Raw genomic sequence first — 12,541 nt, forward strand, 5'->3', positions numbered from 1 at the left:
ATCATGGGATTGAAAAAGCCTTCCTGACCAAAAGGGGGAAGAGAAATGAAACAAAATAAAGTTTCAGTGGCTGAGAGATTTCAAATGAAGTTGACAGGTCATTCTGGAGGTTTTTCTTAAGGTTCTATAGCTATCCCTTTTTAGTTTTGGGGGCATTACATTAGCTAGAAGGAAATACCTGAAACTGTTGAGCTGCAATCCAGTATCCTTGATATATGGTGTGACTGTGTGATTGTGAAAACTTTGTGGCTCACATTCCCTTTATCCGGTGTATAGACAGATGAGTAGAAAAAAGGGGGACAAAAGGTAAATGAATAATAGGGGGGAAAGGAGTATGAAATGTTGTGATTGTCCCTTTTTACTTTTATTTTTATTTTTATTCTTATTTTTATTTTTTGGAGTAATGAAAATCTTCAAAAAATTGACTGTGGTGTTGAATGCACAGCTATATGATGATACCGTGAACAAATGATTGTATACTTTGGATGACTGTACAGTATGTGAATCTATCTCAATAAAATTGCATTTAAAAAAGTGATCACAGAAAAGGTCTGGAAGAATACCTTCCAGACTCCATACTACTGGAACAGAACGCATGTGGAGGCAGGGTGGAGAAGGGGGCAGGGGAAGTTACATTCTATAACTTCCTTATTGCTTCAATTTTTATAAAACGTGTAATTACAGTATTTATGTGAAAATAGAATAAAAAGCTATACATAGTGAAATGTAAAGATCACTGTGTCTAATACTTTATTAGCGAAAAGAGCAGCCTGAAGAACAATATATCCCCATTCATGTAAAATACAGTAGACACATAAAAGAGACACATACACAAATTTGGAAGAGTACACAGCAAACTGCTAACAACGGACTTTTTATTACATAGAAATTCTATTCTGTTTGACTTTTTAATAAGAGAAATATACTATCTTGAAAACAAAAGAGACCTCAAAAAGATGAAACTGAACATCTAAATTAGTTTCCTTTTTTATTTGTTATACTCCATTTTTTTCCCCTGTGAATTAGTTGCTCAGGACAGAAATAAAAGATTTCCTAATTCTTATTTATATGTGGGGGAAACAAGCTTTTTCTTTTTGTAATAGACTCATTGGAAACATTTATAATCCCAAAAAGTTGTGATAAGGATACATGTAAGCAAAGACAAGACTACAAGGCAGTTTATCCCAATGTTCTCCACAATTTGGAACAATCTAAATGCTCAACAATAGGCCATTATTTAAAGAAATTATGATACATCCATATGATGGAATATTATAAGGCCACCGAAAAGTGTGCTGGGAAGAATACTTTATGACCTGGAAAATGGAAACAATATAGTACATGGTATGAAGTAGAAAACAAAAACTTGTTTTCATTTTTATGAGAAAAATCTTTTTTTTACACACAACACACACACACACACACACACCCCGGACTCGAAAAGAATGATGTCATTGCTGATAAGCAAAAAGAAGTGCATAATCTAAATTTTAAAATTATTTTAATGCTTTTACAATATATATTTTAAAGTAAATATGAGATAAAAGAAGTAAAAGAGACAAAGGATAAGAAGCCATGCATACCTTTTCTGTCACCCAATTTTCTTCCCCAGGCAATTTCAGCATAAATTTGGGGAAGAATATTTTGCCACATTTGATAGGGTGAGCATCCAAGAGTAGTTCCATCCATTCAAAATTTCCAAGTCTATATGGTTCTCAGAAAGGCCTAAAGATATAGATCTACACCTGGACATCCAATATCTTAAATCAATCCTGATCTAAAGAAAACATTGGAATGGCAGGTCAACTCCAGAGTTGGTACCAGGGTTTGGTTCCTAATTGAGAATAGACTGAGGATGTGAATAACCTTCAACTGTCTACCACAATGACATCCAACAGAAATACGTGAGTCACATATGTAATTTTAAATGTTCTAATGGCCACCTTTTAAAAAGTAAAACGTACATATGCACTACAACAATTCTATCATAAGTAATACAAGGGTTAATATTAAATGTAGTCCTACCAAAACAAAGTTCTGTTTAATGGAAAAAATGTTTTACACTGCTTCGGTTTTTAAATTTAAATTAACTAAAATTAAATAAAATTCAGATTCACACTAGCCACATTTCATGTGCTCATTAAGCCCAAGTGGCACTGGTTACCTTAATGGACAGCACAAGTCTAGTACTGGAGGCAATCTAACTTTCTGAAACTTCTCCACATGCTCACTACTCAGAGTGTGGTACATGGATTAGCAACCTGGGCATTATCTAGGTAATTTGTTAGAAACTTGGATCCTACCCTAGACCTACAGAATCAGAATCTGTTTTTCAACAAGGATCCTAAGTGATTTATGCACACACTTAAGTCTGCGAAGCACTGCTGTGAGCCACTGGTTCTCAAACTGGCTGCATACTGGAATCATTTGGGGAGTTTAAAAAATATTGATGCCTGGGTCCTATCCCCAGAGATTCTGATTAAATTAGTAGCAGAGCCTGAGCATCCAGATTTTTAAGAGTGCCCCAGGAAACCTATTATGTATTTGGATTACTCACATATTCTATTTATTTTACATAAAGCTCCTAGCTGAGGGTCTGGCAAATAGCAGGAATTCATTAAATGACAGTAATTATATAAAATTATAGAAATATTGAGACTTAATGAATGAATCTTACACTTTTGATAATTCAAATTGAGCAAAATGTAAAATAGTTGAAAAAATATTCAATATGAAATTTAGTTACAAGGCATTTTATGGTCTCTATAAGAGTGAAAACATAAAAAACCCACCTCGGCTGGGTGCCAGAGGATTCAAAGGACGATAAACAGATCGAGGCCTAAAAACAAAGCAAAAAACCTAAATATAAAATGGTTTGACTTTTATATGCAATTTTTTACCAACTGAAAGAAATACTCCCTCTCCCCTGACCCTTTCCTTAGCATTTTTCCTCCTTCCCCAACCCCTTTAGTTACTTGAAACAGTTTTCCTCATAGATGCTGTTCCATACTCTCCATGCAGAGGGCCCTTTATATCCAGTGTAGCGCTCGGGGTTCAGCAACAGGTCTACATATTGAGCAGCAGGAGATCTCTCATCTGAACAAGAAACAATTCACAAAACCAACCACATTTCACCATTCATTTAAAATTTAGTATTACAAGGCAAACAGGACTATCAAAGGTTAAAGAAATGCTATGATTTTAAAAATAACCTCCAACTTAAATGGTAGAGTAGTTAGCACACTTGTGACTGTACTTGACCTTGGAATTATAAAAACTTGGACAAATTACTTAGATAAAAGCAACTCCTCCTTCTCCTCTGGATACTCAGTTCTCTTTTAATGTAATGTTCTTCACCTTATTAGAGGCATTAATTATTTCCCAAATTTTAACTACCCAGGATTGAAAAGACCTAACAGAATCATAACCTGCTTTAATATTTTATGTGATTTCTTCTATAAGTTTAAACCTACCTGAACACATATATTAACATATATACTATAAAAAATAGATATTTTCCTGCTACTCTCTACATGGACTTATGAAGTAAATTTAAGATTAACTCAGTAACTCAGATTGGCTAACTAACTTTGTGATTCAAATCTGATTCCTCATATAGCTACACAATGCTCTATTTTTTAAAAGAAATACATTACTAATTTGTTTTATGAACATTAACATACTGAAGTGCTTTTCCCCATCAAACCAACACACATGTAGGCATGACTTTCAAAAGCTTGTTAAAACATTTAAAATTCAATAACCATTTTCCATATGGAAACTCAAATGAGTATTTATTAGATCCTGACTATCTGGACACCATGATAATAGAGATCTTTGAGGGATACAAAAGATAAAGAAAGAGTGGTCTTAGTTATTATAGATCAGGACTATCCATAATAAGGAAAAATACAATCATGATACATGACTTCTAATCGTTATCTGATATTTTCAAGACACGGGAAGAGTACAAAGATAACTACAACCTATCATTATTAAATGGATTTGAATAGAGCTTATCAACAACAGGAACACAATTTTTCAGACTGTAAGAAGAATACTGGCTCTATTTCCAGCTTCTACTATACAAGTGAAGGCACAGATAACAGCTAATTTACAGATGGACAGACAGAAATTGTCCAAGAAAAGGACACAGATTGAATCAAGACAAAAACAATAATTTAATTTAAAAATCAATTTTAAAATAATATAAATTATGATAGCTTTTAGTAAAAACCAATAAAAAGTTTTAAAATACACTGTTTAATTTCTAAGTTATATATTTTTAATTTCTTTGAGCTGTTCTTTCTTGAATAAACTCATTTTCAAAATTAATTCAATTATGTACATAAACTTTACAAATATTATTAAACCCATCATAATATATATTCACTGATGCACCCATATGTTTTGTGTACATGTATAAAGAATTGGTGAGTGTGTGTGTATGTGTAAGCCTACAATATGTAAAGTCACCTGTGAATGTACAGATTGGACTAGTGGCAACTTCTTCCAACAAAACCAAGTAACCTACCAATAAAGGGAGAAAAAACCTGATTCAGATATTAAAATATAATGATTTAAAATATATTTTAAGGGAGATGAAAAATCACAACAGTAAAACAATTGTATCAGTTTGATATAACTACTTTCTTAAAATTTATATTTTCAACGTTCTTAATGTTTACTCCCTTAATTCAACCAAAAGCCTTTCTTTTTAATTTTAAAAATCTTTATTTTTTCAAATCAGGAAAATGGTGGGTTTTTTTTTTTTTTATTTCTTTGTTTTGTTTTTAACCTATACAAGGAGTCAGTAAACTAAAGTGCACGGGCCAAATCTAGGCCACTACTTGTTTAGGTAAGTAAAGTTTTACTGGAATACAGCCATGCTCATTTGCTTATGTGCTGCTTTCATTCTACGGTGGCAGAGTTAAGTAGTGCAAATGCAAAATATTTACTATCTGTCCCTCTACAGGAAAAGTTTGTCAACCTCTGACCTATACTACAAGAATTTCATTACACCTAAAGTGAGGAAATACACTCACAAATACAAATTGCATTCCTCCTAGAAGCACACCAGTGGTGCTGCCCATCATTACCCACGAGCTACCAATGACACTGATTTTGGTTAATCTGTTCCTAAACTATAACTTCTCTACACTGGTATAGCTACATCATCCACTCATATAATTCTCTTCGGATATCCTTCCTCAAAAAAAGTTATATCTTCTTTCCTCTATAACAATGCTCCAAAGCTGTTCCTTTTGACCATGCTAACCATTACCCAAGGATTCAAAGAATTTCCATTGGATCAAAATCCCTAATTCTGGTAATTCATCAAACCAAACCTATGTTTTTCCTAGTCTTCAAGAATACCATTTTTTCCCACTTTAATTTTCTTGCTTCCCTAACTAATAGTAGTATTATGAGGCCACACTGCATTTTCTAGGTTGCTAGAACTGCCCCCTGACTCCTAAACTATGTATCTCTTAAAATCCAATAGTAGCACAGGCCAGCTTAGTGTGCAGGCTTTATGGTCACAGATCAAAAATGTTAAGTTACGGACTCAGGATTGCGCCTGGAGCCCTCCATCACCAGATTTAGAAAATACTGTTTTAGACAACACTTTTATTAATGAACATATTTTAAGGGAAAAAATAAAGTCAAAATCTATCACACTTTTAAGGTTATTTATGAACCAACTACTTCATTCAGCAAATATTTACTGAATACATAACATGTCCAGGCACTCTTCTGGGCACTAGGGATAGACACAGTAGTGAACCAAAAAGAGAAAGCACTTGCCCTTAAGGAGCTCACAATCTAGCTGGAGAAAATAGACAACAAAACACATAAACTAAAAACACATCCCACACTGTCAGGTAGTTAGAGCTTTGAACGTGTAGGGGTAAGGCGGAGAGACAGCAGTGCAAAGGGAGAGTAATAGTGGTTACTATTTTATATAGGGAGGTGAGAGCAGGCTTCTCTGATGATGTGACATTTGAGCAGAAATCTGAAGGAAGGGAATAAGCAAGCCATGCATAGGGACGATAACAAAAACCAGAGTAGGACAGGGAAAGCAGCTGACCTTAAAGAATATTAAAAGGTTTACATTATTACGAACCTACTATTTGATCTAGAGAAATCATATTCCTTTCAAATAAAGACAACAAAACAATACAACAGCAGGAAGAAGGAGTATATGGATATATTCCCTCATAAGCTGAGATGAATATTCTTTAGATTTTTTTTTTTAATCCATCAAATTTAGAAAACAGAAACAGCTAAACAATGACTCTAAAGCTATCCTGGCATTAATAAAAAATATATTGGTATAAATCATTGGGACATGTATGAACTTTATTACTCAGAAGCGTAGTGGTAATCCAATTAATAGCATGGCTATATACATATAGGAAGCATATACATTGTAAAAATAACCATTTTAATCACGTAATCCTGAAAATCTTAAAGGATGGTTTTATATAAATTCTTACAGGACATCTCTTCTACTGTACAATTTACTTCAAAATATTAAAGTAGTAATAGATGATAGGAAATAATCAAACGAAAGAGTAAGCAGTGACTTAATTAGGTACAATGGTTTGCTTTGATAAAGACTTTGCCAGATTCAAATATCTTACTGGGAGTATTTTATTAATTGCCCATTATTATATCCAGATACCCAAAGAAACTGTGCTCAGATTTCTTAAAAAGTTCCTTGCTGAAACCATAAAAAGCATGGTAATAACATTCTACCTTTCAGCATTCTTTCAATTTACCATACTACAGTTCAAGCTCATTGTAATTTAATTCTTAAGAGTCTAGAGTAATACCATGATTCTACTTGTAAATCTATTTTTAAACCTTAAGAAAGCAACATGATCACTCTAGATGCTTTAAGAGTTCAGAAGTTGCCGCTGCCTGTTTTCAACTATGCATGCTTGAATCCCAAATTATTTCCACCACCAAAAATATAACCCTTCCAAAGTAAAAGGTGGAGAGAGGCCAAATGAAGGACTTAAGCCTACTAGGCACAATTCTTTGGGAAGATTCTCCCATACATAAAAATTTTGAGTCATCGTAATTATCTTCTGTTAAGAGAAGTGGCAGTTATTCTGCTGAACAGTGCCCTGTCTTTGCATTTTTCCAGGAGACTCTTGGAAAGAGGGCTGAGGAAAAGTCAAATTGGAGTCCTCTTCAATATTGGAAGGCGTTTTTATGTTAGTTTGTTGACTCATCAAATTCTACTGTGAACATTTTTTATAATATGTTCACAGACTTATAAATGAGTGGCTTGAATTGAAGGTCCACAGGAGATGGAGTATCATAAAGGAAAGAGTACAGGATTTGGATTCAGTCAGATCTAGGACTGAATCCTAGCTAAGTATCTTACTACTGTGTGATCTTGGGCAAGTTATTTAGTCTTTTTAAGACTCAGTTTCTTCAGATATACAATAATACACACCTATTAAGGTAGCTGTAAAGATTAGAAATAATGTACTTAAAGTGCTTAGCAAAGAGCCTAAAACAAAGGCTCTCAATAAATGCCATTATCAATAATAAGATTCACACAGCAAAGTCCATTGTAATAAAGCTATAACTCAGATTATATTTTCACTGATTTCAATGTCTTATAACAGGAGTAAAGTTAAAAATAATTTAATTACAATAGCTTATTTTATTACCATCAAGTTCACAAAAGTGATCCTGTGAATCATCATATCTTGCCCAGTCAATGAAAGCTTCTTTGCTTTGATTACTATGGGAAGGAGGAATAAAAAAGAAAAAATGATTAAATTTGGAATAAAAAATTTTGACATTGTATTCCAGTGCCAAAGACAAAAAGATAATCTGAGGTCACTTCTTTATTAATTAGATGGTATTACAAACAATTATTCGTGGTTACATGAAGGAATTATGAGAACAAGTCAAATGAAAAACAGAAATAAACTTCTATGAGTGATTTTTATTTCTTAACTACATTAAAATAATTATCCCTAGTTCAATAATTACCTTGAATAGAAAATTAATTTACAAATACATATAACATATAAACACAAAAATCAAACTGGCCTTTTGCACTGACTTAGAAGTTGTAGTAAATATTTATATTGTTTCCTGAAATGGGAATGAAATTTACTTTCAGGATTCTTTTAATTTAAATTGCTTCTATATTTATAGGATCCAAAATACCCAGAACTGCATTTCTATGATATTCTACCCAATGTGGTATTCACTGGTAACACCAATGTCACTTTTATTATGGTATAACATTCATTTTACCTACCACTATCTCACATTTAAGAAAATCTATGATCCAAATTTGTAACTTGGAGAACTGACAAGGAACAACTACATTTGCTCAAATAAATTTTTACCTGTATTCACTTTTAGCTACACTCAGACTCTCTGTCTTGCATACATGATGGCAGCATCTGTCAGAGAAGTATCATTTTGCTACCTTTCTGTATTCATTAGATCAAACGAAAAACAAAGTAAAAAAAAAAAAAAAAAGATGTTTGTGTACCAATTTTATGTCTGTTAATTCCTAAATGTGGCAGTGTCATAGCCAGTAATTTATTTTGTATTTGAGATATTACTATGTACCATAATCACTACAAGAAGTGCATAATGCTGGTTCACTACAACTTTATCAATAAACTTTTCCAATTCAATTTACAGTGGGATTGTTTTCTCCTGTGGGAACATATAATTAACTTTAAAAAGTTAACGGGAAAAATTTTTTGTATCATAGTAGACTCAGCTGAAATACATGGTGCCATAAAACAAGAATACTTAAGTTCTACTTACAGCTACAATGATAACCATAGTTACATTTAATCAGATGTCATGTTGAAAACAGTGAAGAATAAATCAATTGTGATAAATTCCTATTTTCTTGTTAGCAATATGACTGACTTATAGAAACCTTTCTTTGGAACATCTTATTTGATGCGCTTTTGGTGTTTCATTAATTCCTGCCTAAAGCCACAGTAGCTGAAAAGATATCTAATGCTAATCTAATGCTAATAAAGCCCTCCCTCTTTGGTTTATAAATGAGCTAAGAAGGGATTTTAAAGGTCATCCTAGTCCAGCTTTTTTCAACAATCAATTTGAGGATGGGTCCAAGCTACTTACAGAAGAAATTTCTTGGGCTTAATGCTGTATTTCCTGTCAAGATGGTGATGTGAGTTAACATAGTAGCCTTCAAACACAAACACGTAGGGGTACTGTACATGAATACTTTGCAAGGGTGTGCAGGTACAGAAAATTTTAATCATATCAATTTCCAGATCCTAAATTTCTATTTGCATTGTTTGTTAGTATTAAATAGGTTCTCTTTTTTCCCTTTCACAAAAGCTTTTTACTCACTTAATAAAATAAAAGAAAAGCATACCTTTCACCCAAACTGAATCCCATTACAGTGAATTGCTCTAGATTTGTAAGAACTTGCATGGCCATCACAGAATAATTTTAAAACTGCTTTGAGGAAGCTTCCTTTACTGCTTAATCTAGGTACTGTATACTCCCTTTCAGTCTTTCCCTCTCTTACACACACACCCCTATATTCTTCAGTTAGGAGTAAGATATGACTTAAGAAGTGGGTTATTCTGGCCCTTGTTAGGATGTTCTGACATCAGATATATTGTATAGTGTAGGTGGTGGACGTTATGGCATTTTTAATGGCTTTTACAAAACAATGCATTTCTCTTCATAAAGATACTGGCAAAAGGAGTGAGGTTACATAAATATACATAACCATTATTATATTATATTACATATATATTACACACATATATATAATGGTAATATAAGTTTTCTTCACATATTTAAATGTCAATGATTTTTTTGAGCTGTTCTCAATATTTGGTCCTGGAAAAATAAAAATAACAGAGCAACTGGAAATACAATTTAAAATATGTATGCAAGATCCTCAAGGAGCTAGGCATCTAGTCAAAATGGCCTAGAAACTTCATTTTTTTACCTTCTCCTTGTATGTGATAATTTGTTACTGCTGCAATAGAAAATACAGCAGCAAGCAGAAAATAGAAAATAGCTAAGAAAACTCGCAACTCAGAATCCTCACTAAAGAACTATAATAGTATATACTCTGGTAAGAAGAAAAGCGAACTCACTTTAAAGGTATGAGATGCAAGAAAAAAAGGTGAGCAAATAGAGTAATAAAATGCCAGCAACTTTATTGCCTATTGCGTATAAAAACAATTTTTTAAGGTAGAACTAAAACACTAGATTCAATCCACAAGGTGAGGAAATGTTGAGGCAAGAGATGTTCAACACGTATCTAAGGATACTAGGATCTTTGTCAAGTTTGAGAGAAGACTATAAATACAAAAAGAACAGAAAAAAAAAAAACCCAAACAAACAACTATAGACATTTTATAATTGGAGTTCATATTTAAAATGTAAAGGAAACCAGTAAAAGAATAGAAAGAAAACCTCTAGTTTCCAAACCAAAATGTAGGGAGGGAGCAGAAGGAAAGGAAGTGGGGGAAATGAGATAATATGGGAATATTTATTAATGTATCAGAAGGTTGAAATAAAAAAGCATAGAGGCTCTAATCCTGGCCAAGATGAAGTAAGAGAGACTGGATTTAGCCGACTGCCTGAAGCAACCAAAAATGGACAAAATATAGGAAACACTGATTTGCAAGATTCTAGCTATCAGAAAACAATGGAGAGAGGGGACCTAAGATGGTGGCTAGGTGAGACAGAGAAAAAAATCACCTCTGTAGAAAACACTAGATAAAAAACCAGAAAGTGACCCAGAACACCACTTCCAGACTAGCACCAGCCGGACAAGGTTTGCTAAAGCCACAGGGAATGTGCGTTTGGTGAAACCAGGAGTCTGCATTCCGAAACTAGTGAGTGAGTCGGCTGAGTCCCTCGGCCACGCTGCGGTGTGGGGAAACCAGGGGTTGGCATTTAAAAAAAAAAAAAAGAAGCCCAGGAACAGCTGCAGATAAGACGGGAGCAGTCTGGACTAACGCCTCGGTGTCTGGGTGGAGGATGCCCTTTCCCACACCCACTGCTGATTGTCTCCGGTCCAGGGGAGCAAAGGGGAGCCAAAAGGAGAGAAGAAAAAAAAAACAATGCATGACTTGCAGCCATCTCCCCAGCGGGCAGGGCTACTCATGCCCAGGGCCAAACACACAGCACAGAGCCGAGCCAAGAAACCCAGCCTGACAGGGAGTCTTTCCCGCAGCGCCGCTCACACAACACAATATCGGCCGTGGACAGTGGCCTTGAATACACCCACGGCTGATTGTCCCGGAGCTGGGAGAGTGGAGCTGTGCGGAAAGGGGGAGGTTAACGCGTCCCATTCAACCATCTTTGAAGCGGGCTGGGAACGCCCCTACACAGACCGGCGGCCCAGGGCTTCCCCGGAGGCCGGTGCTCACTTGTGCCGTGGCATGGCCCTCCCCCCTCAACAGAGGTCCTGGAAAAGCACAAAAGGGAGGGGGGAACCGCTTGGAAATCCCAGGGAACCTACACCAATACCAAGGACTTTTGTGTCAGTGGCAGAGAACAGCCTTAAATCTCTGGGAACACCTGGGAGGTCTGATTATTAAACCTGCCCTTCCTCCCTAACCACTCAGGCACACGCCCTTCACTGAGGGCAGACAGCACCCACAACACACCCAAATTAAGTGCACCAATTGGACCCCACAAGAATCAGATCCCCACACACCACAAAGTTGGGGAGAACTGACTTGAGGGGAATAAGTGACTCACGGACACCATCTGCTGGTTAGTTAGAGAAAGTGTATGTCACCAAGCTGCAATTCTAACAAATCAAAGATCAAGTAAAGCAAATGCCAAGAGGCCAAAAACAATAGAAAATCTTAAAGCATATGATAAAACCAGACGACATGGAGAACCCGAACCCAAACACTCAAATCAAAAGATCAGTAGACACACAGTACTTGGCGGAATTAATCAAAGAACTACAGACAGGCAATGAGAGCATGGCATGGGATATAAAGGACTTGAAGAAGAGCATGGCACAGAATATAAAAGACATAAAGAAGACCCTAGAAGAGCATAAAGAAGATATTGCAAGAGTAAATAAAAAAATAGAAGATCTTACGGAAATTAAAGAAACTGTAGGCCAAATTAAAAAGACTCTGGATACTCATAATACAAGATTAGAGGAAGCTGAACAACAACTCAGCTTCCTCGAGGAGCACAGAACAGAAAATGAAAGAACAAAAGAAAGAATGGGGAAAAAAATTAAAAAAATTGAAATGGATCTCAGGAATACGATAGATAAAATAAAACGTCCAAATTTAAGACTCATTGGTGTCCCAGAAGGGGAAGAGAAGGGTAAAGGTCTAGAAAGAGTATTCAAAGAAATTGTTGGGGAAAACTCCCCAAACCTTCTATACAATATAAATACACAAAGCATAAATGCCCAGCAAACTCCAAATAGATTACATCCAAATAAACCCACTCCAAGACATATTCTGATCAGACTATCAAATACTGAAGACAAGGAGCAACCTCTGAAAGCAGCAAG

At 35.0% G+C, this 12,541-nt stretch overlaps 1 protein-coding gene across 4 annotated transcripts in view; it reads right to left on the bottom strand.

The window, feature by feature from the left end:
- Positions 1–12,541, bottom strand: part of ERO1B (endoplasmic reticulum oxidoreductase 1 beta) — a 70,919-nt gene that overhangs the window by 30,246 nt on the left and 28,132 nt on the right. For all 4 annotated transcript variants that reach the window (XR_005214567.1, XR_005214568.1, XM_037821643.1 and 1 more), the window contains exons 6-8: positions 7,689–7,762; positions 2,976–3,096; positions 2,793–2,839 (exon numbers count right to left, since the gene is read on the bottom strand). Coding sequence is in view for 2 of the 4 variants with exons in the window: in XM_037821643.1 (XP_037677571.1) it covers positions 2,793–2,839; positions 2,976–3,096; positions 7,689–7,762 (242 nt within the window). In the remaining 2 variants the exon portion in view is untranslated. The remainder of the gene's footprint in view (positions 1–2,792; positions 2,840–2,975; positions 3,097–7,688; positions 7,763–12,541) is intronic.

The sequence above is a fragment of the Choloepus didactylus genome, chromosome 2, assembly GCF_015220235.1.
Source record: "Choloepus didactylus isolate mChoDid1 chromosome 2, mChoDid1.pri, whole genome shotgun sequence".
NCBI classification, from domain to species: domain Eukaryota; kingdom Metazoa; phylum Chordata; class Mammalia; order Pilosa; family Megalonychidae; genus Choloepus; species Choloepus didactylus.